At 57.1% G+C, this 20,569-nt stretch overlaps 1 protein-coding gene across 2 annotated transcripts; it reads left to right on the forward strand.

The window, feature by feature from the left end:
* Window positions 1-346: 346 nt before the first annotated feature.
* GGA1 (golgi associated, gamma adaptin ear containing, ARF binding protein 1) lies at window positions 347-20,013 on the forward strand. Of its 2 annotated transcripts, XM_019752985.2 has the most exons (17): window positions 347-778; window positions 4,402-4,486; window positions 5,658-5,733; window positions 6,966-7,064; window positions 8,100-8,223; window positions 8,632-8,732; window positions 9,412-9,492; window positions 10,890-11,030; window positions 11,108-11,189; window positions 12,295-12,402; window positions 13,121-13,273; window positions 16,094-16,158; window positions 16,657-16,823; window positions 17,335-17,528; window positions 18,413-18,582; window positions 18,797-18,907; window positions 19,004-20,013. In XM_019752985.2, exons 1-17 carry the CDS (start codon window positions 736-738, stop codon window positions 19,112-19,114), a joined length of 1,911 nt encoding a protein of 636 aa, XP_019608544.2. In that variant the 5' UTR covers window positions 347-735; the 3' UTR covers window positions 19,115-20,013. The 2 variants fall into 2 exon arrangements, with proteins under 2 accessions (XP_019608544.2, XP_074182479.1); XM_074326378.1 differs by lacking the exon at window positions 5,658-5,733 and having other exon boundaries at window positions 348-778.
* Window positions 20,014-20,569: the final 556 nt, after the last annotated feature.

Genomic DNA, 20,569 nt, shown 5'->3' on the forward strand with positions numbered 1-20,569 from the left:
AATAAATGTCTGGCCTTGCCTTTCCAGCGCGGGTCACAGAGGAAAGCAAACGCAGAGTGCATTAAATAGATGATTGCAAAAGGAATGCAGGAGATAATACAGGGTTCAGGTTCTACCACATGTGTGACCTCAGGCAAACTAATTATCTAGCTCATGGGTTTGTTGTGAGAAGTAAATGTATTAATGTCCAAAAATGCTAAAAACAATGCATGGACCACAGTAAGCATCAACAAACTTGGACTACTAGTCATTTTCAAGGCGGCTAACATTGCCCTTTTAAGGGACCCACCCACTTTGGCATTAAGAGGAAGTACATCCTCAGGGCTCCGGAAGTGACCTCAGAGCCCCTCAGAAATATGGCCGCGGACCGTTCTTCCGGAAGCGGTCACAGGCGTCTCCGTGACGCAGAACGAGTTAGAGCGTCCCGTGGGGTTTCCATGGTGCCGTCTTCAGCCCCCAGTTCCTCCGCAGCTTCTCTCGCTTGAGCGCCGTGAACGAAAAGGCAGGCGGCAGGTCCCGCCCGCGACGTAGACGTCGCTTGGGTGAGGGGTTGGGCGAGCAGGTGACGCTCTAGGTGAGCTCGTTCGCATCTCTATGGTGCCGAGCGCTTGTGTGCGCCGCTCCCGCCCGTCGGGGCGGACGTTGCCCCTTTAATCGGCAGAGGGCGGTGCTGAAGAGCTCCCGCGAGAGCGGCGGGGAGCGGGGGGCGGTGCCGAGGCTGGGGGCCCGTGGCTGATGGAGCACGAGATGGAGCCGGAGACTCTGGAGGCGCGAATCAGTGAGTGTCCGGGAGGGGCGCGGGCCGGACCGGAACCGGAACCGGGGGCACGAGGCGGGCCCCTTCCCGGCGGGGGCGGAGTACGGGGCGCCCCCTCCTCACGCCCCGCCCCCGGCTCGGGAGGGGCGGTGCCCCAAGCCGCTTTCTCCGACCCTGGGTAAAGGAAGACCCCACTAGCTGCGCAGCCCGCCCATCCGATCCCCGGGCGGCGACCACCAGCGGGAGTGAGCTGTCCTGGACTCTGCGCCCATAACCCCCGAAGGGAGGGATCAGCCTCCAGACCCCTTCAGGCCCAGATTTCTCCACCCAGGAGCGGACCCCCAAATCATTCACTTGGGCTCCGGGAGGGAGCAAGCAAGTGCAGGGCTGCACCTCAGACGGAAGGGGGGACCCTGCTCCCCTTGGGCTCCGAATTCTCCACTCTCTAGCTCTGCATGTTGTGATTACCTTCTATCCCTTCCTTGAGCCTGCAGTTGCTCTCAGATATCTGCTCGTTTTCCTGCCCAGGAAGGGAGGAGCCCCTGGCCCATCTGATCCTCTAAGCTTTGGCCTCACAGTTAGAGAGCCCCAAACTCTACAGGCTTGGACGGGCCCATCTCAGATTCCAGAAGTACTTTCAAGCTCTCTATCACTACCCTCAGCCCAGTCCCTCAGACTCTGCATCTCCAACCAAGACTCCTTTCCCAGCCCTTGCTGAGCTTCCTCCAGAGGTCCCTGCACCCCCTCCTCTGAGTCCTCAGGCACAGCTTCCTACTACTCAGGCTTCCCAGTCCTCACTTTTCCACTCTACACCTGCGTTCCCTACTGTGCATTGCTGACATCTTTAACTCTCACATCCCCACTCCTGGACTGTGCCCCAGAAAGCTGTGGCTTGCGTCTCCCTAGGCTAGTGTTAGACCCATGTCTGTGCCAGGATCTCAGGGAGGCCTGTGCGTCTGCCTTCAGCTCAGCCCCTTGGCCCAGGGAACACCCCTGAGCTCCACAGGGTGATTTGGGGTCATGACCAGCCCCCTTTTAAGCCAGTCTTGAGTAGAGTTGAACCCTGTGGTTGACCTCAGAACTACACCATCTCCAAGGATGTTTCAGAGTCCGTCTGGCCAGGGGAGAGGGAAGGGGTGGGAAGGAGCCACTCAGCTGCCATTGAGACTGTTCTGGAACACCACAAGTGTCCAGGTCTCAGCAGCAACTTGGGAGGATGGGCAGGGCCCTGGCTGACAGATTTGAGAGGCTGAAGGTCTTGAGCTCTGGGTGATACAAAACAGTGTCAGGTTTAGCAACAATGGGGATTTTCTGACAGGCTGAGTCTAATCTGAGAAACAGAGAGGAATCAGTACACCTGGGGTTGGCAGTAGGCCGGACCCTAATAGATTGGGACTGACATTGTTTACTCTTTGTGCCATAGCAAAATTGGAAGCTCCTCCCTTGAGGTGGTTAGAGCTAGAGTAGCTTCTGATGGGTAAATGATGACATTGTCAGCACTGTGGAGTGATGGTAGAGTCACGCCCTGTTGTGAAACACCTCCTTCTCTCCCTGGAGGTTTTCTGCCCTGCTGCCTAACAGGGAAAGTGCCCCCCTACCCCCACCACGCCCCACAGAGGTAAGAGACCTGGGGGTTGAGGCCAGGGCCAGAGAAGTTGGTCAGATCTCCTTGGACCCAGAGACCCTCCAAGACAGATACAGGAGAGAAACGCTGATGTCTCATGACTCCACTGCTTCCTCACTGGCTTCTGACTCAGGAGCTGTCTCTAGAACCTCTCTGTCCCCACTCAGACTCACATGTCTTTGACACTTGAAAGGACTTCCTGTTTTAGAGTCCCCCAGCCGAGTGTCATTGAGAGGCTAATGTCCAGCCCCATTCTCCCTTTCTAACTCCCGCCTGCTGTTCCCCAGCCTCTTGCCATGCTGGAGGGCTAGGAGGCAGAGTAGACAGCCACGCTTCGTCCTGGGGGTGGGGTGCCTCTTCCTGTTACCCTAGGTGGTCAGCAGGGCTTCATTTCTCTGAACTGGAGGGCTCCGCAAGGCTCCTGGAACAGAGATTTGTACCCAGAGAGAAAACGCTTCATTCAGATCTCTGCTCAGCTGTACCAGACGCACACACACTCTTTCTATACCTTCTTCCTACTCTTTTTTTCTCTGTAGCACTTCACACCAGTATACAGTATTGTGTATGTTTGCTTATCTGAGTGGTCAGTGTTTCTCTTGCTGGGCCGTGAACTTTATAGTAGGGCAGGGATTTTGTCTTGTTCACTGCTATGGCCCTAGCACTCAGAATATTTATCAAGTAAATATGAATCAAATGAATGGCTGCCAGGCACTGGGCTCCAAGGGCTCCAAGCCTCCTGCCACAGTATAATGGGCAGCCACCACACGCTGGGTCTCCAGCTTCCTCCTGGCCACAGATCCTTCTCTGTCCCACCTCCTGGGCTGTGTGCCCTCCCCACCCCCGGCTCAGTGCTCAGGCTTGGGCAAAACTGGCTGGGACAAGGTAAAGCTTGGAGACAGGCTCTGGGGAGATGGTGAAGATCCAGCCCTGGCTGCCCCCACAGTCTTACCCTGCGTAAAGTATTTCATCATCCCAAATCAGTCCATATTTTACTCCAACTTTACAGATGGGGACAAAGGTTCGGGAAAGTTCTGTGATCTACTTAATTGTTGTTTAACCAATGTTTTAGGTGAGGGAGGTGACTGGCCTAATTTACTCCTCCCCCTTGTCATCCCTGCCTGACCACAGCTGGGCCCTCATTCGTTCATTTATCGGGAGAGACGGGAGCACACAAGTGGCTGGGATGCAGCGCGCTAGCAGGCTTGGGCCCATGATGAAGGTCAGGTCTGAGGGATACAGAAGAGAAAGCTGACCCAGCAGTGCCAACCTGGGCAGGAGTGGGGGTTAGGGAAGACTTCCTGGAGGAGGCGACACCTGCGCTGCACTTCTCACCAAGGCCCTTCATGCTTTGGCCTGTGCTCACTTCCGCCCATCTCTTCTCCTCATACAGCCCTTGAGCTGTTCAAAGGCACGCAGACCCAATCTGCTTAACTCCCTCCAGCCCGTGCTCATATTGCCTCTTCCAGGCAGCCTCCCCTGACACCAGGCTCAACTGAGTCCCCTCCTCCAGTCCCCATGGCTCCTTCGCCTGCTTCTGTCTCATTGTATTGAGAACCTAGCTTCCCGTGGCCCACTTCCCAGCAAGGCAGCCCCTTGAGGGAGGAGCTATGGCTTTTTTTCCCTACCTCTGGATTTCGTCTGAGCATAAATTCTAGGAGAATTATGGGGACACTTTCCAGGAGCGGGATCAAGGGAGGTGTGGTGGGGCATGGCCGGCATACAGCGATAAGGGGGGAGCAGCAAGGAGTAGGGGAATGACCCCTGAGCACAGTGTCTGAAAGTGGGGCCTTTGGGGAGAAACTGAGGAGAAGCCAGTAGACAGGAACTCATCTGTCCACTGACTTGACTGAAACACCAGCTCTCGGATCTTAATACTGACGTAACAGGAAGTCCAGGGGAGGCCTTTTTGTGTGCTCAGTCATACACCCTGCCCCCCACTGACCAAGTCCTGCTGGGAGTAGGGAGTGGGAGAGGCAGGGATTCCTTTGCCAGGCCACACTGGTCCTCTCTCCTCCTACAGACAGAGCCACGAACCCCCTGAACAAGGAGCTGAACTGGGCCAGCATCAATAGCTTCTGCGAGCAGCTCAACGAGGACTTCGAGGGGTAGGTGGCCTCTCCCTCTTTTGCTCATACCTGACAGGATCCACTGCCATACACGGTCCAGACCCTGGCCTCAGGCAGAGACACGGGTGGGTTGGGACCCAGTTTCCATTCTTAATGTGCTCACAAGCGAATGATGGTGGGCACTTTGTGCTGAGTGCTGCTTGTGTGAGCCACCTTCTGAGGTGGGCCTCGATGGACCCATTTTACAGGTGAAGAAACTGAGGCTCAGGGGACTCAGCCATTGTCCCAAGATCTCGCAGAGAAAAAATGGTAGTCCTGGGTTTGTCACAGTACACGTCTTTGGCTCCACACAGACTTGGACTAGCCTGTCAGGGGACTTGGGATAGGCGTGTTGGCAGACTCCCTGCATGGTGCTGAAGTTTGGGGTACTCAGCTCAATATGCTTCATCTCCACTGCCCCTCCCCCGGTACAGCATTCCACTCAGGGAGGCCATGCAGTCAGTGTGATGTATGTGCTCTGGAGTCTGGTTGCTTGGGTGCAACTCCCATCCCCTCTGTTAGCTGAGTCGCCTTGGGCAGGTGATTGAATCTCTCTAAGCCTCCATTCCTTCCACTATAAAGTGGGATATTAGTGCTGCCTACCTTGGAGGGCTCTTAGGAGTGTGGCAGGAAAATGCACGTGGGGCACCTCGCACGTCGTAAGCACTGAGTACGTGTTAGCTCTTACTGTCACTCGTGACAGGTCTTTCATGATCTACTAGACAATATCACCACCTCCACCAGGAAGCAGCTCTCATTTCCCCCAGTAGAATGTCCTGTGCCGCCTTGAGTTCCCAGAGAGCTATGTCTGCCCATCTGTCCTGGTACATTGTCGTGTTCTGCTCCCAGACTGGGCCCTTGAAGGTCATCTATCTGTACTTGCCTCTATGGCAAGCCAAGGACACGGCAGGTCAGTTCTCAGTAAAGCTGGCCAAGGGGCTGAACTCCTCATGCCTTTTGAATGTCTCCGGCCTGCACTCCCTGCCTGGCCCTGCCCTGTCATGCCACAATCTCTAGCCCCATCTGTGATCCAGAGAGAGAGCTGGGCCTTTGCATCTGCCCTACAGAAGCCACTGAGGGCTGCAGCCCCAGCAGGGTAGTGAGGCAGCCCTCCCCTTGAGTGCCTGGGCTCTATGGCTATTCTGGCTGTCTGTCTGTTCCTCTCACCTAGGCCTCCACTTGCCACCCGGCTATTGGCCCACAAGATCCAGTCCCCACAGGAATGGGAGGCGATCCAGGCCCTGACGGTGAGGAGAAGGGGCAAGTGGGTGCCAGCCATCCCAAAACCACATGATAGCACCAGGGAGGCCAAGACTGAGGTTTTTGGGGTCCCATTGGGTTCTTTAGAGCCCAAGGGTGTTGTGCCCAAATGGCCTAGAATGGGAGTCTGCCCCAGCCCCTGAAGGTCCTCCAGCAACCAGTGGGCTGGTTTCCCATCTCAGGCCTTGCATAGGTGGGGAAGGAAGCCCCCAAGGCCATCTGGCCCGGGATTCCCCACCTCAGTGGTGCATCAGACGTCCAGGAGGCTGGTTAAACATAATGAATCAGAGCCCCACCCACAACTGAATCAGAATTCCTGCAGTACCTCCAGGAATCCGCATGTTTACAAAGCTCCCAGGTGCGTTGCGGAGCCAGCCCAGCCCATCAGTGGTCTCCAGACACAGCGCAGCCTTGTCTTTCCCACAGCGGGTGCGAGGGGTGATGCCTGGGCTTAGGCCAGAGGTTTCGAAGCTGTGCCAGTAGCAGAAGAATAAGGGGGTGCACTGTCTGTGGCCCCCAAGCATGGGCCACATAGCTACAACCATATAGCAAAGCTGATTAGGTGGTGGTAGGTAAACAGGTCCTTTTTTTTTTTTTTTTTAATTTTTATTGGGTAATATTGGGGAACAGTGTGTTTCTCCAGGGCCCATCAGCTCCAAGTCATTGTCCTTCAATCTAGTTGTGGAGGTTACAGGTCAGCTCCAAGTCTAGTCACCGTCTTCAATCTTAGTTGCGCAGCCCACCATCCCATGTGGGAATCGAATTAGCAACCTTGTTGTTGAGAGCTCGTGCTGTAACCAACTGAGCCATCCGGCCGCCCCCAATTTTCCTTGTAATAGTTACGTATTTCTCTTAACACGTTAGGTTTTTTATTTTTTTGTTTTCTCAAATACACCCTAGTCCTATGATTTCACAGATAGGCCAAGGTAAATGGTGCCTATTTAAGTTTCAAAAAACAATCAAAGGAAGTGGTATTCAGAAGAGGCCAAGCTGCGGAGGCATTACAGCAGTGCTGCACATGGGACATCGCCCGCCGCGTCCCCCGGGGGTGGTGATCAGTCTCAGGGGCGTCTGAACCTCAGAATCCTCTTGTCTTTATGAGTCACTTTCTCCCTTATAAATGCCTGTCTCTGGGCTTCTGGGCCCTGGCTGAGGTGTGGGAGGGAGGCTGCCTCCTTTGATCCTCCCTGGGGATCCCTGCACCCCCCCCTTCCCCCAGGTGCTGGAAACATGCATGAAGAGCTGCGGCAGGAGGTTCCACGACGAGGTGGGCAAGTTCCGCTTTCTCAACGAGCTCATCAAGGTCGTCTCTCCCAAGGTGGGTGCTCCCAGGCCCGAGCTCAGACCTGCACCGTCAGATGGGTGATGGACTGCCTCATTCTGCGGCCTCCCACTGGGGTTCCTGCTTCTCCTGCTGCCTCAGCCCCTGTTAGAACTCTGACCTGGCACAAACACAGACCCTTTTTCAAGGTCCCCTTCACACAGCTGAGTCCGGGACAGCTGGTTTCTAGGAAGAGTGCTTCCGCTGAGCGCTGGCAGCGCACTCTGGAGTTGCTCAGAACCTGGGGAGTGCACACAGCTGCCCCAGCAGGCACTGTTCTGGCTCTGAGATCTCTCCCTGCGTGCCCCACCTGCGTCTCTGGGTCTATAGTGGAGGGTCTCCCTGTCCCTACCTCACAAGAGTGGCCCCCTTGAGACCTTGGATGCTGAGGCCTCAAACCCGAGTGACGGAGCCTGCTGTTTGCAGACGGGCCACCCCCCTGGTTTTGCCTGAGGAGCCCTCCCATGGGGCATAGGCATGCTTGGTGCCCCTTGGTTGAAGCCCTACCCCCTTCATCCTTCCTCAGACCCACTGACCAGAGCAGCTGAATGACCCAGCTGGCCCCCCATTCTCCTCCCAGAAGGTGACTGGTGTGAGAGCCAATTTTCTCAGCCTAGTTTGCTGCTGGGAGGCTGGGTGGGGTCCAAGGCCAAGAAGTTCCACAGCTGCCCCTTCCCTGGTCAGCCCAGAGCCTGGTGGCTCCTCCTTCCTGAGGTCACAGAGTTAAGCCTTACGTAAGCTGGTCATGAGTGGGTCCAGGCTGTGCCTTAGCTGTGTCTGCTCTACGTCCTCACCCTGGTAGCACTGCTGTCGTTCCCATCTTACCAATGGGGAAACTGAGGCATGCAGGGTCGGCACAGCTAGTGATGACAGAGCTAGCAAGTGAGGTCTTTCTGTGCCAGGCTGGCTGGGTGGGATGTGAGGGCCCTGTCGGCCAAGTTCCAAGGGAGTTCTGGGGAGACAGCCAAGTTGGGGCTGCAGCGAGTGGGGCCAGGCAATGTCAAAGGCCTCTCCTCCCCTCGCTCTTTGAAGTACCTGGGCTCTCGGACATCAGAGAAGGTGAAGAACAAGGTCTTGGAGCTCCTGTACAGCTGGACGGTCAGCCTGCCTGAGGAAGTGAAGATCGCAGAGGCCTACCAGATGCTCAAGAAGCAGGGTGAGGCCGCAGAGCACGGGGTCGGCCGGCGCCGCCTCCCTCCTCCCTGAGCTGAGTTCAGGGGCTTCTGGCAGCAGGGGCATGGCTCTGCCCTTTAACTTCTTAAGAACAGTGAGGCCTTTTTGTGTCCCTGTCTAAGGCCAGCTTGGGTGGAGAGAAGATAGGTTTGGGTCACGCTTCCCCTCAAAGTGGCCCCCGTAGAGTGGCCTCGTAATATGGGTGCCTACACTCTCTCCCATGCAATTTGACATGATATGTCAGGAGCAGGCCTGGTCCACCAAAGTCCAGAGCCAGCACGCTGGAGAAAGACTGCCCTCCAGCTTCCATTCTCCGCTTACCTGGCCGTGTCCCCATCACCCCCTGGGCCTGGGCCCTGTTCACAGTCTTCCCACCACCCATCTACTCTAGGGATTGTGAAGTCGGACCCCAAGCTTCCAGATGATGCCATCTTGCCCCTTCCTCCTCCACGGCCCAAGAATGTGATCTTTGAAGACGAGGAGAAATCCAAGGTGAGGCTCCAAGGAGGGGTAGATGAGGGCTCCAGGGCCCACTTAGGGGTCAGTGAATGCCAGCCCTTGGATTTCCTGCCCTTGGAGCAGAGGCTCAGGATTGCCATGGCCACTGTACTGGGTGACAGGCACCATTTGTTGAGCTCTTACTGCTTGCTCCCCTTACGGTGCTGCTGTGTTTAATAAACACGAGTGCCTGGTGCCCCTGGCGTTGGTTTGAGGGCATTTCATAGGTTGACCAGGAGTTTGCATATCTTTGCGTTTTTGACCCTTTCAACAATTTCATGAGCTTTTTGTTAAAGAAGCATGTGCTCATGAACAAGAAATGAAACAACACAGATGAAGGTAAGATAAAAAGTAATAAAAGCTTCTTTACCCAGTCAAGTCCCAAAGGGTAAGCACTGTTAAGTTTTTTGTATATCCTTCCAGAAAGATTTTCTAACGATAGTAATAAAATGTTTTGCACTATTTGTTGAGAACTTGTTTCTGCTGGTCGCTGTGGGGAGCACCTACGTATAGTGTCTCAGTTGTCCTGTGGCCACCCCATTAGGTGTCAGTAGATTCTCACCCATTTTATGGACTAGTTAGGAAACTTACATCCCGCAGCCAGGAAGTGGGAGCCAGACATGACTCCAGGCCCAGGACCTGCCAGCACGGTCATGCCCCTCTGTCTCCATAGATGCTGGCCCGCCTGCTGAAGAGCTCCCACCCCGAGGACCTCCGAGCGGCCAACAAACTCATCAAGGAGATGGTGCAAGAGGTGATGGCTGAGCCCAGAGCGCAGGGAGGAGGCGGGATGGGGTTGTGTGTGTGCGTACGAGGAACCCCGCAGTGACCCAACTGAAGGGCTGTCACCGCAGTGAAAGAGCTGACTTGACTGTGGGCAACCCCAGTGGGCTGAGCCAGGACTGCCGTGTAGAGGGAAGAATTGCTCACAGCTGAGCTCATCTGCCTTGGATGGGCTCTGAGAGGCTCACTACCTCTTCCATAAAAATTAGGGCTATATTAGGCTTTACTGTACTTGAAGTGTGTGTGTGTGTGTGTGTGTGTGTGTGTGTGGAGAGAGAATAATATATATTTGATTTATAAATAAATACAGATGCTCCTTGACTTACGATGAGATTACATCCCAATAAACCCATCATAAGTTGAAAATATTTTAAATCAAAAAATGCATTTAATACACCGAACCTACTGAACATTATAACTTATCAAGCCTGCTTTAAAAATGCTCAGAACACTTACATTAGCATGCAGTTGGGCAAAATCATCCAACACAAAGCCCACTTTATTAAAAAATGCTGACTGCCTCTCGTAATTCATTATGCATATCCCTTCTGCAGCACCGTAAGGTCAAAATATCGTAAGTCGAACCATCGTAAGTCAGGGGCCGGTGTGTATATAGGTCATGGGTGCATGCTGAAACAGTTTTTTACTGACAAAGGTGAGTCATCAAAAAAATTTGCAGCCTAGAGACCCAGAGGGCAGAAGTTCTGGGTTGTCTCTTAAAGGCGGTCTGTATGCTCTGAGAGCCAAGAGAAAGTCAAGGGTGGCCCCTCGCAAGGCGGGTGGTATATCTGACTGCACAGCACAAGTCCACCTGTCATCCCTCAAGGGAGGAACCTGCGTAGTAAGAGTGGCCACAGTAGCAGAGGCGGGACCTCCTGCAGCTGCCTTTCAAGGCCATAAGCGCCCCACTATTCGCCAGGCACTGGCAGACACTGAGGGGGTCACTGCACTAGTTTCTAGGTTGCATGTGGTGACCACTAAGATCCCCTTTCAGGGGACAAACACAAGAAAGGCGAGTTGTGTAGAACCACAAGTCTAGGTCTGGACCCTGGTCCTCCAGAATCACTGGCGAGTGTGTTGGAAACCCAGGTTCCTGGGCCATCCCTGGAGATTCTGGCTGAAGGCCCAGGAAATTCTGATGGGCCCGTGTAGAAGCCTGGGCCCAGGGGGTGTTGGTTGGAGGAAAAGAAGCGAACAGTGTTGGCTGAGGGCTTCTTGGACCAGAGTGCCCTATCCTGGGCATAAGTTGGGCGCTTAGCAGCATCTGACCTCACACCCAGCCACAGACACTGTCCAGAGTGGTGTGGGCCTGGCTCGGGGCTGGGCCTGACCCGGCCTCCCGGGGGCCATTTGCTGATGCCTCCCCAGGACCAGAAGCGGATGGAGAAAATCTCGAAGAGGGTGAGTGCCATCGAGGAGGTGAACAACAATGTGAAGCTGCTGACAGAGATGGTGATGAGCTACAGCCAGGGCGGCGCTGCGGCCCACAGCAGCGAGGACCTCATGAAGGTGCGCCTTTCTCCGCCCTGTCCCAGTCCCCTCCAGGACCCCTGCCAGCCCTGACCCGCCTACCCTACTGCCCCCAGGAACTGTACCAGCGCTGTGAGCGAATGCGGCCCACACTCTTTCGACTGGCCAGTGACACAGAGGACAATGACGAGGCCTTAGGTGAGCCCCTGGCAGAGCTGGCCCCATCCCTGCACCTTCTCCCCTCCTCCCCTTCCACCCTGCTGAGTGTGTGCAGTTTGAAGGAGCTACCAGCAGGGGGCCCCATTCTCCAGCACTGACCTTGGGTTTCTTCAAGTTGAAAGTGGAGAATGGGAGCTGTCCTGGCTGAGAGACCCTCTGGGCCAAGCCTCTTCGCATATACCTCGTTTACTGCCTACAAGCTACATAGGAGGGGAAATTGTTCCCATTTTACAGCTGGGGCTAAGGGAGGGGAGTGACTTGCCCAGATCATAGAGCAAAACAGTGGCAGCACCAGGGTAGAGCAGGGCTCTCCCTGCAGATGCTGCCTCCCTGGTAAGGGCTACAAACAGAGTGGATCCCACAGGCCTGAGCAATTCCAGAGCTGGGCCCTGTGGCTTCTGCTAGGACCATAGAGCAGGTTCTCGTCCTGTCCTCTATACACATTAGCAGGGTCTCGGGGCAGCAGTCTGGGTACCATCTTAGCCTCTCATTCAGCAGGAACTCACTGAGCGCCTCCCATGGCCTAGGGACCTGGTCCCTACCCAAGAGGTTCGCTGCCTAGGCCCCCAAGGAGGTGATATTGACAAGGGCCAAGTGTGTGGCAGGCACTGTTCTAGGCCCTCAGACATATGACAGTGATCAAAATTGACAAAAGCCCTAACCTGGAGCTTGTAGCCTAATGAGAGGAGACCGACAATAAACCCAGGAGTGAGCAGTGGCAGTTTGTCAGGTGGTGCTAAGTGACAGGGAGAAAGACAAGCAATCACCTAGTACGGGGGTTAGATTGGGGGTTAGATTAGGGACGGCCTCTCTGAAGGGACTTTTGGGTAAAGACCTGAAGGCAGGAAGGGATCTGGCCATGCGGAGATCTGGGGGATCCAGACAGCAGAGCCTGTGTGGAGGCTGGAAGCCAGAGCACGCCACTGTGTTCAGGGGCTGGCCCGGGGCAGTTTGGAGGAGACAGTGGCCGAGGTGGGAACAGAGGGCTTCAGTCTGAGGAGGTGAGATGGATTTGGGGTGCTCATCTCCCCCCAGAGGCCCTCACATTCCTTCACGCTGGCCTCTCCCTTCCTGCCCATTCCAGCGGAGATCCTACAGGCCAATGACAACCTCACTCAGGTGATCAACCTGTACAAGCAGCTGGTGCGGGGAGAGGAGGTGAATGGTGATGCCGCTGCTGGCTCCATCCCCGGTGAGGAGGTGGCAGGAGAGCTGGGGGCCTCAGGCTGGAGGGGCACGGAGAATCCAGGGTGATGTGCTGGTCCCAGAGCTGGTAGCCGTGACTGCCAGGGAAACCCTGGCCCCTTAAGATGGGGAAGGCCCCCAGGGCAAGAGCTGGGGGCGAAGTCTGCCAAGCCTGCAGCTGTGGGGGGAGGAAGTCTGGCTGTGGGACAGAGCGGGAGGGAGCGGAGGGTTTGGCAAGGACAAGCAGAAGAAAGAAGACCTTTCAGTTGACAAATCAGGCACCTGTTGTGCGGGGCTAATTGACACCCCCAAGGCTTAAATTAGTTTAATTATCAGAAAGCAGGAGGGAGGGTTTGACACGTAAACACTCAGGCTCAGCTTCAATAAGGGTAAAATGACAGCTCTGGGGACTGCAGAGAGGTTAGAATTGGCCCTCTTGGGGAGGAGTGGGGGTGGGGAACTGCACAGAAGCAGCAGAGTTTAAGCGGGGCCTTGAAGGATGGGAGGCAATTCGCCAAGTAGAGAGAAGAAGGAAATCCGTTCCAGACAGAAGGAACACCATGTGCCAAAGAAGACCTGGTGGGCAGATTTGGGGGCAAGAGCCATGTGGCCAAGGAGGGTTGTGAAGTATGGGGGGACAGTTTGCTGCCCCTCAGCCCCCCGTGGACTCTGAGAGCCTGAGTGTCCTCCCCCAGGACTTGCCTGACTCTCCTTTCCCATCCCAGGGAGCACCTCGGCCCTGTTGGACCTCTCAGGCCTGGATCTCCCTCCTGCGGGCACCACCTACCCAGCCATGCCCACCTGCCCTGGTGACCAGGCCAGCCCTGAGCAACCCAGCACCTCCATATCCCTGCTTGATGATGAGCTCATGTCTCTGGGTGAGGAAGGGGCCAGGCCCAGAGGGGGGCGGTGCAGCTGCGGGGCGTGATGCTCACCACACAGGGAGCTTACAGAGCATGGTCAGTTCCGCGTGTCGCTCCTCCCTCAGGGCTGTGCAGCACGCGGGGTGGGCTTGAGGCTCAGGGAATCAAGGAGCTTGTGCAAGATCACATCGTCAAAGGGTGAGGTTGGCCAGACCTTACACCTGATGAGCCAGCAATACCCAGGCTCCAAGGGAAAACGGGGATTTCCCTGCAGCAGGTTAGAGCCTAGAACTACATGCTGCCCAGGCAAAAGGTCAGCAGTTTCCCCACCCACTGAGAGGAAGAGGGGAGAACTCTGCTCTGCATGCATCTGACCCAGAAGCTCCGGGGAAGCTGATACCAGAGCATGAGGCACTCTGTGACCCAAGCTGGTCCTGGGCCAGGTCTGTGTCACTACAGGGCGGGGTCAGGGCTCCAGAGCCTGACAGGGAACCAGGCTCACCCCTGAGGAAGAAGCAGAGGGCACCAGCCAGCCACACAGTTTTGGGGTTTCCAACTTTGAACGCTTAGAAGCAGGAAGGCGTTAATAGCAATCTCCCCATAATGGCCCTGAAGTTATAAAAATAGATGGGTGGGCTCTGTCAGAGAAATATGTGGGGAAACCAAGAGTCAGGCTGTTCTTCTGAGGCAGTTCTGAGGTAAAAACCAAACGTGAGGGACTCCAAGAAGGTGTTCCGGGGTCCCAGGCGGGCCAGCCCTGCATTTAAGGCTCCTGCCCTAACCACTGCGGCTGCTGTGCGGTTCTGTCTTAGCCCCCCCACCCGCCCTCCCCCACCACGTGAGATGGGTGCTGTCAACATCCCCGTTTTACAGATGTGAAAGCAAGGCTTGGAAAGGCTGGGTGACTGGCCCAAAGAGGGCGCCAGGGTTTGGACAAGGCACTCTGATTCTGAAGCCTCCCTCTGAATCTCTGTGCTGCTCTGACTCAGCTCCCCGGCCAGGAAAGGGAAATGAGTGAGACGTGGGAAGAGGGGAACAGTGGACCAGGTCGAGTTCCCCTCAGCGGGCCCGTCAGCGTCAGCGGGCATCCTACCTAGGAGGGTCTGTCTGCAGGGTGTCCATGGGCGACTTACAAGTCCCACCCACCTGCCCCCTCATGTAGGGCCCTGACCCTGTTTTACAGAGAGGTAGAGGAGAGAAGTGACAGGAGAGCGCACACAGGCTCATCTTCCCCCACAGAGCCCGGACCAGGCAGGTGGCAGCTATTTACTGGGCAGCTGGGGTGTGAGGCCCCGCCTCCCAGCAAGTGACTGGCAAAGCCACCTCCTCATGAGAAGCGAGGTGTGCTCTGCATTTCCTGTCCCCGAGTTGCTTCAGCAAAGCCCTGAGCCTCCAGCTACCTCTGGTTTCTTCTCAAAGGCAATGAAAATGTGGAAACAGGAACCAGAAGTGCCAGGCAGCAGCTGCCCTGCTCTGGGGAGTGGAGGAAGCCTTGGGACCACAAAGGGGACTTGTTGGGGGGGGGGGGGGCTTGTCCTAACCGGTTCTCTGTGGCAGGAAAGGTGAGGGGTGTGGGGCAGGGTAGGCAGTGAGGACTTCCTGTCTGTCAGGGTGTTCTGGTGTCATTCAAGCACTTCGTCTGATTTGTCTAATTCATCCCCACAGCAGTCCTCTGATGTACATGCTGCTGTTGTCTCCGTTTTCCAGCTGAGGCACAGGGAGGTTGTCACCAGCCCAGGGTGACGTAGCTAAGTGGCAGGGCTGTATTCAAACTCCAGCTATTAGGCCATGCGTTGTCCAAGTCCGGACTCTGCCACTTTGCAGCTGCGTGACCTTGGGCAGGTTACTTAAGCCCTCTGAGCGTCTATTTCGTCATCCCTAAAAGAGGGGTGAGAACTCCACATCTACTTTCTAAGGTTGTTTGAGGATTAAGTGAGACCCAAGTCTGAAGTGCCTGACACATCAGGGGGTGTAAGCAATGGTAGCAGTTACCACCCTGCTATCCCTGGTCTCAGAACTGTGTCCAGAGGAGAAGACCCGCTAATCACAGCCACCTCTGCCTTACTTTGCTTGTCAGGTAGCACTCCAGGCTGGACATCACTTATTCAGGATTTGGTAGACACAGGATAAGTTGTCTTATCTAGGTAAAATCTGGGCTGAACTTGGCTAGGTGTGTATTACAGGACAGGCAGAGGTCAGACTGGTTGGTGATCTGCCACCTTCTACCGACCAGCAGGCTGATGAGCAGGGCCTTCCTGGTGTAAAAGGCCTGTAGCTCTCCCTGGCACCAGTCAGCCAGCCTTGTTGGCACGTGCCAGGGCAGATGGAGCCTTCAGAGTCCAACCCTGCATTGTGCACATGGGGCAACTGTGGCCCAGCCAGCACCTCGCCCATGACTGCTCTGCTTCTGGGGCAGTCCTGGTTCCTGGGCCCTGGGCCCCGGGCCCCATTCACTGCACCACAGTGCTCAGAGGGCGTCCCTCCAGTCGGTCACACACACACACCCCACCCCACCCCCAGCAGCTGCCTGCTGATGAACGAAGTTGAAAGTCCTGTCTGTAGCTGAGTTCACTTCTGAGCAGCAAGAGAGGAAGCATGTGTGGGCCTGGGGAATGGGCTGTCGGAATCTTTGCTTTCTACTTCTGCTCTGCAACTGGTTCCCCCTGAAAGAGCTGAAGTGGGGTTTTTTCCCCTTTGAGCGGAGCCTCTCGGAGTAGGGGAGGTGGGGGGGAGGGTAGGAGCCTGGGAACCCCAACCCAGCACACACAGCCCCCCCAGCTCTATTGCCTCTGCTCAGGGATCCAGCTCCTTTACCTCTGCCTTGCTTTCCTGCAGGCCTAAGTGACCCCACACCCCCTTCAGGGCCAAGCTTGGATGGTGCTGGATGGAACAGCTTCCAGGTAGGAGGGGCCAGGAACTAGCCTAACCTGTCCTGGCAACTGGGACAGGCATCTTGAGGAGCCAATGAGAGGAGAGATGGGCAGGGCCATGGGGCAGGGGCTGGCCCAAGGGGCTGAGGCACCCATCCCAGTGTGGAGGCAGACAGGCAGTCCTTCCTTCCTTACCTCCCTGCCAGTCTCCCAGCCAGTCTCAGCCTTGGGCCTCCCTTGGGTTGAGATGGGGGTTCCTTGTTCCTTTTCTCTTAAGGGGGACTATTGAGGTCCCTGGATGTGATGGTTTCTAGACGAGGACCCCAGACTAGGCCCCACCCACTGATGGCCCTGTTGTGAGAGGGGTTGGGCCCAGCAGGAACATGGTCCCCATCCCTGCTGCTTCTTCCCTCAGATGTCACCTGCAGGGAGGGGAAGGGGCCTCCTTTTCAGCACCTTTTCAGCTCAGGACAAAGGACATCTTTTCAGCACCACCCCACCTACCTGCATCCTTTGTATGCCCAACAGTCATCTGATGGCGCAGAAGCCCCAGCCTCTACTCCGGCCCCCAGCTTGGATAGTCGGCCCCCAACGCAGACGTCCCTGCCTGGGAGCAGTGGTCTGGATGACCTGGACCTGCTGGGAAAGACCCTCCTGCAGCAGTCACTGCCTCCGGAGTCCCAACAAGTGCGGTGGTGAGGGCACACCCTGGCTGGCATGAGGGAGTGCTCCCTGTCCCCACACCTAGCAGCGACTCCTGGGCTTTCCCTGGCCCAGCCCCTGCCCCAGCTCCCTCAGGCAGTGGCCCAGGCTCCTTTGTTCCTCTGAGCAGTGGCTGCGGAGCATCACTGCGCTAAGCGCTGCCCTGGGCTCAAAGGACACAGCAGTGACCAAGGGAGGTGCAGGGCCTGTCTGACAGAGTGTGGAGTTTAGGAGAGAAAGGGGATCTGTGCCTCACTCAGACGCCCTCCCCGAGGCATCCCAGCACCTGGGAAAGACGGAAAGCCCGGAAGGCCAGCTGTGAGGAAGACACTGAGCTCGAGTGGGCTGGGGGGTGGGAGATGGGGTGGAGAGCAAGAGCGGCCTGTTTACAAGATGAAGAAACCAAGGCCAAGAGGCAGGAAGGTGTCAGGGACGGTCAGGAGTCCAGCCTTTCCTGTGCCCCTGATCCCTTGGCCCCCTCTCAATGCACCGTCCCCCAATAAGGGAGAAGCAGCAGCCAGCCCCCCGGCTCACGCTCCGGGACCTGCAGAATAAAAGCAGCTGCAGCTCGCCCAGCTCCAGTGCCGGCGGCCTCCTCCACACTGTGTCCCCTGAGCCCCCGGGGCCTCCGCAGCAGCCCACGCAGACAGAGCTCTCGCTGGCCAACGTTACTGTGCCCCTGGAGTCCATCAAACCCAGTGAGTGGGGTGAGGGCACGGGCGGGGATGGCTAGGTAGGCTCAGCTCGCTGTCCAGCACCACCCACCTCTCCATCCCGCTGGGAGCTCTTTCTGGGGGAGCAGGTGGGGAAATGGGGTTCTTCCAGTCCTGCCACTGCCTGGCTCAGCAGCTAGCTCTGGGCACGACATTTCCCCTTCCCAGCTCTCAGTTTCCTCATCTGTGGTCGCAAAACCGCTGTATAAACTCCAGGGTTACACAGGCAAGAGGACTTCCTACAATGGTCCCTGGCCCATCCCTCCCCAGGAAGGCAGGGCCAGGACACAGAGGTTTGGGGTCTCCCCAAGACCACAGAACTGAACCAGGTCCAGGCCTGGGCTTCCCCCACCCAGGAGCAGCACCAGACCCTGCACAGACAGATGAAGACGGGCCAAGCTTCTCGGGCTCGTCCATCTGGTGCGCTCACTGTGAGCGAGGGTGTCACACCCTCAGTGCCCCCGGGATGTAGGTAATGGTACCCCTATCTTACCAGTAAGGAAGACCCTGAGCTCCGACCAGCGGAGTGACTGGACCAGGGTCACACAGTGAGAGCGGGACCCCAGCTCACCCACAGTCCTTCACTCCGGCATCCAGGAAGCAGCCACATGGCTTTGGGGGAGCCCCGACTGGGCTCAGTTCCAGGCTGGATGTCGTGCTTGTGCCATCACTCCAGAAGTTGATATGTTCCGTCTGGGTGCGTCTGTACCCCTGACTACACTGCACCCAGGGTCGAGGCAAGGACCTAAACTTGGATTTGTTCTTTCCCAGCTGAGCAGCGAGAGCCTGATGTGAGGCACGTGGGGGGAGCTGGTCAGATGTGCTTAGCCTGGCACCACCCGTCACCCTCTCCCTTTCTCCTCTGCCAGGCAGCATCTTGCCGGTAACTGTGTACGACCAGCATGGCTTCCGGGTCCTCTTCCACTTCGCCCGAGACCCACTTCCCGGGCGCTCGGACGTGCTGGTGGTGGTGGTGTCTATGCTGAGTACCGCCCCCCAGCCCATCCGCAACATCGTTTTCCAGTCAGCTGTCCCCAAGGTGACATGGGCGTACCTCCCTTTTCTCAGGGCTGGATGGGGGGCCAGCTGGGAGCAGGGTCTCTCTCTCTTTCTGGGGAGTCAGGGTAGAAGGGAACCCAAGAACAGCCCCAGGCCCCCCAGTCCAATCCGGTGGGCAGGCTGGGCCTGGTTCCTCAGGACATGGGGACGAGAGGCCAGGACCAGCTGTGCCCATCCTGCCCTCCTGTCCGCAGGTCATGAAAGTAAAGCTGCAGCCACCGTCAGGCACTGAGCTGCCAGCATTCAACCCCATCGTCCACCCCTCAGCTATCACCCAAGTCCTGCTCCTCGCCAACCCCCAGAAGGTGAGGGGCCCAGCTGTGACAGGACACCGCTGGGGGGGGGGGAGGGCAGCCTCTTCTCCACCTCTGACCCTTCTGCCTTCACCATCTCTGCCCCAGGAGAAGGTTCGTCTCCGCTACAAGCTCCTCTTCACCATGGGCGACCAGACCTACAACGAGATGGGGGATGTGGACCAGTTCCCCCCACCTGAGACCTGGGGGAGCCTCTAGAACAGACAGGGGAAGGGGAGAGGAGGAGGGGGCAACGGGACTGGCCCCTGGCTAGCCTGTGTGGGAGGCTGTGGTGGCCTGAAATACCCTTTGTCCCCATGGCCATAGCCCCTGTGCCTGGTGCTTCTCCCCTCACCCCTGCCGCCCCCTCCTTTCACCTCTCCCCTGCTGAGCCAAACCCAGTGGAAGGCTGGGTCTGGGTTTGCACTGCTGGGGACCTTCACCACAGGGAGCCTGGAGCAGGGAAGTCCTGCATGGCCCTGGAAGGACTTGGGGTCATTGGGAGAAGCATGGCTGTTGGGCAAGGGCCAGGACCTCAGGCCTAGCCCCAACCCCAGCCTGGGGTGGGGTCATCCCCGCCTGTCTCTTATGCCTTATGGGAAGGCCCAGCCATAACTTGGGGGCCATGCTGAAGCCGGGGACTGGCTCAGGCCTCCTTCATAGGAACCGGGTGACTGAGGGGGTGATGCCTGCACCCCCAGCTGTTTGCACTCTCTGGTGTGTGGTTTGACTCTCAGCTTTTCTTTCTGAGTGGCCCTGTGGTCACCACCTCAGGGGGCCTAGTTGGGGGAGACCCACCTGTCCCCTATTCCTCCTGGGGGTCTCCCTCCACCTGCCTGGCCCCTTTGCTGTCAGGCCTCCTGAGGGGCTGTGGGGGTTGTGTGACTGCTAGACCAAGGGTCATGCCAGAGACCGGTGGCCCCAACTGGGGGCCCAGGGCCTCTGGCCAAGGAAGGTCCTGCACTGGAGTTCTCAGTGTCTCCTTCATTCATTGGCCTCTGCTGGGGCCTCCTGTGGGCATCTCACCTCTGTCCATCCACCTGTCCATGGGCAGAAGTGGGTCAGTGTGTGAGTGAGAGCAGGAGTATTTATGGAAATAAAACGTCCTTTTTCCTGGACCAGTTGCTCTTGTGGCCCTTCTGAGGTGGAGGGAGACAGGAGGGGTCCAGGAGTGGGAGGTCCCCGGGACTGCTCTGCAGACCTCTCTGCCTCTGTCTTTGGATGTCAGGCCGTGGCTCTCTCCCCGCTCACCCCCGAGCCCTGCACAGGAAGAGGCCCTGCTTGGGGGCCTGTGGCTGGTGCTGAGTCACCAGAGAGGGCTCAGGGCTGTGGCAGGCCCAAAGCCATCCCAGCTGGAAGTGAGTGGCCGCTCAAGGCCTGCCAGGAGCCCCAGCTGCTGCAGACCCTGAAGGGGAGGCCCCGGGCGCCTCACAACTTCCGCTTTCTGGGCTGAGCCCTGAAAACACAACTAGGATGCAGCACTGTCCTGAGGCCCATGCCTCAGCTTCGCCTTTCCCCCAAAGCTGCTCCCAGGAAGCAGCTAGTTTCTGGAGAAGCCGGGGGACCCTGCACTGGGCCCCTTGCCTCTCCCAGCTGCAGCACACTTCCCCCTGGCTCTAGGAGTGTTTTCTCTTAACTGGGAGGCTGGGGTCCAGGCCTGGGGCGGGGCTTAGA

Source organism: Rhinolophus sinicus, linkage group LG02 (genome assembly GCF_036562045.2).
Source record: "Rhinolophus sinicus isolate RSC01 linkage group LG02, ASM3656204v1, whole genome shotgun sequence".
NCBI classification, from domain to species: Eukaryota; Metazoa; Chordata; class Mammalia; order Chiroptera; family Rhinolophidae; genus Rhinolophus; species Rhinolophus sinicus.

Excerpts from the sequence above, each read along its gene's own strand:
- GGA1 (XM_019752985.2), top strand. The coding sequence starts at position 736 with ATGGAGCACGAGATGGAGCCGGAGACTCTGGAGGCGCGAATCA. Across the intron at positions 779-4,401 it reads GACTCTGGAGGCGCGAATCA|ACAGAGCCACGAACCCCCTG; the intron begins GTGAGTGTCCGG and ends CTCCTCCTACAG. Across the intron at positions 11,031-11,107 it reads GCAGCGAGGACCTCATGAAG|GAACTGTACCAGCGCTGTGA; the intron begins GTGCGCCTTTCT and ends TACTGCCCCCAG.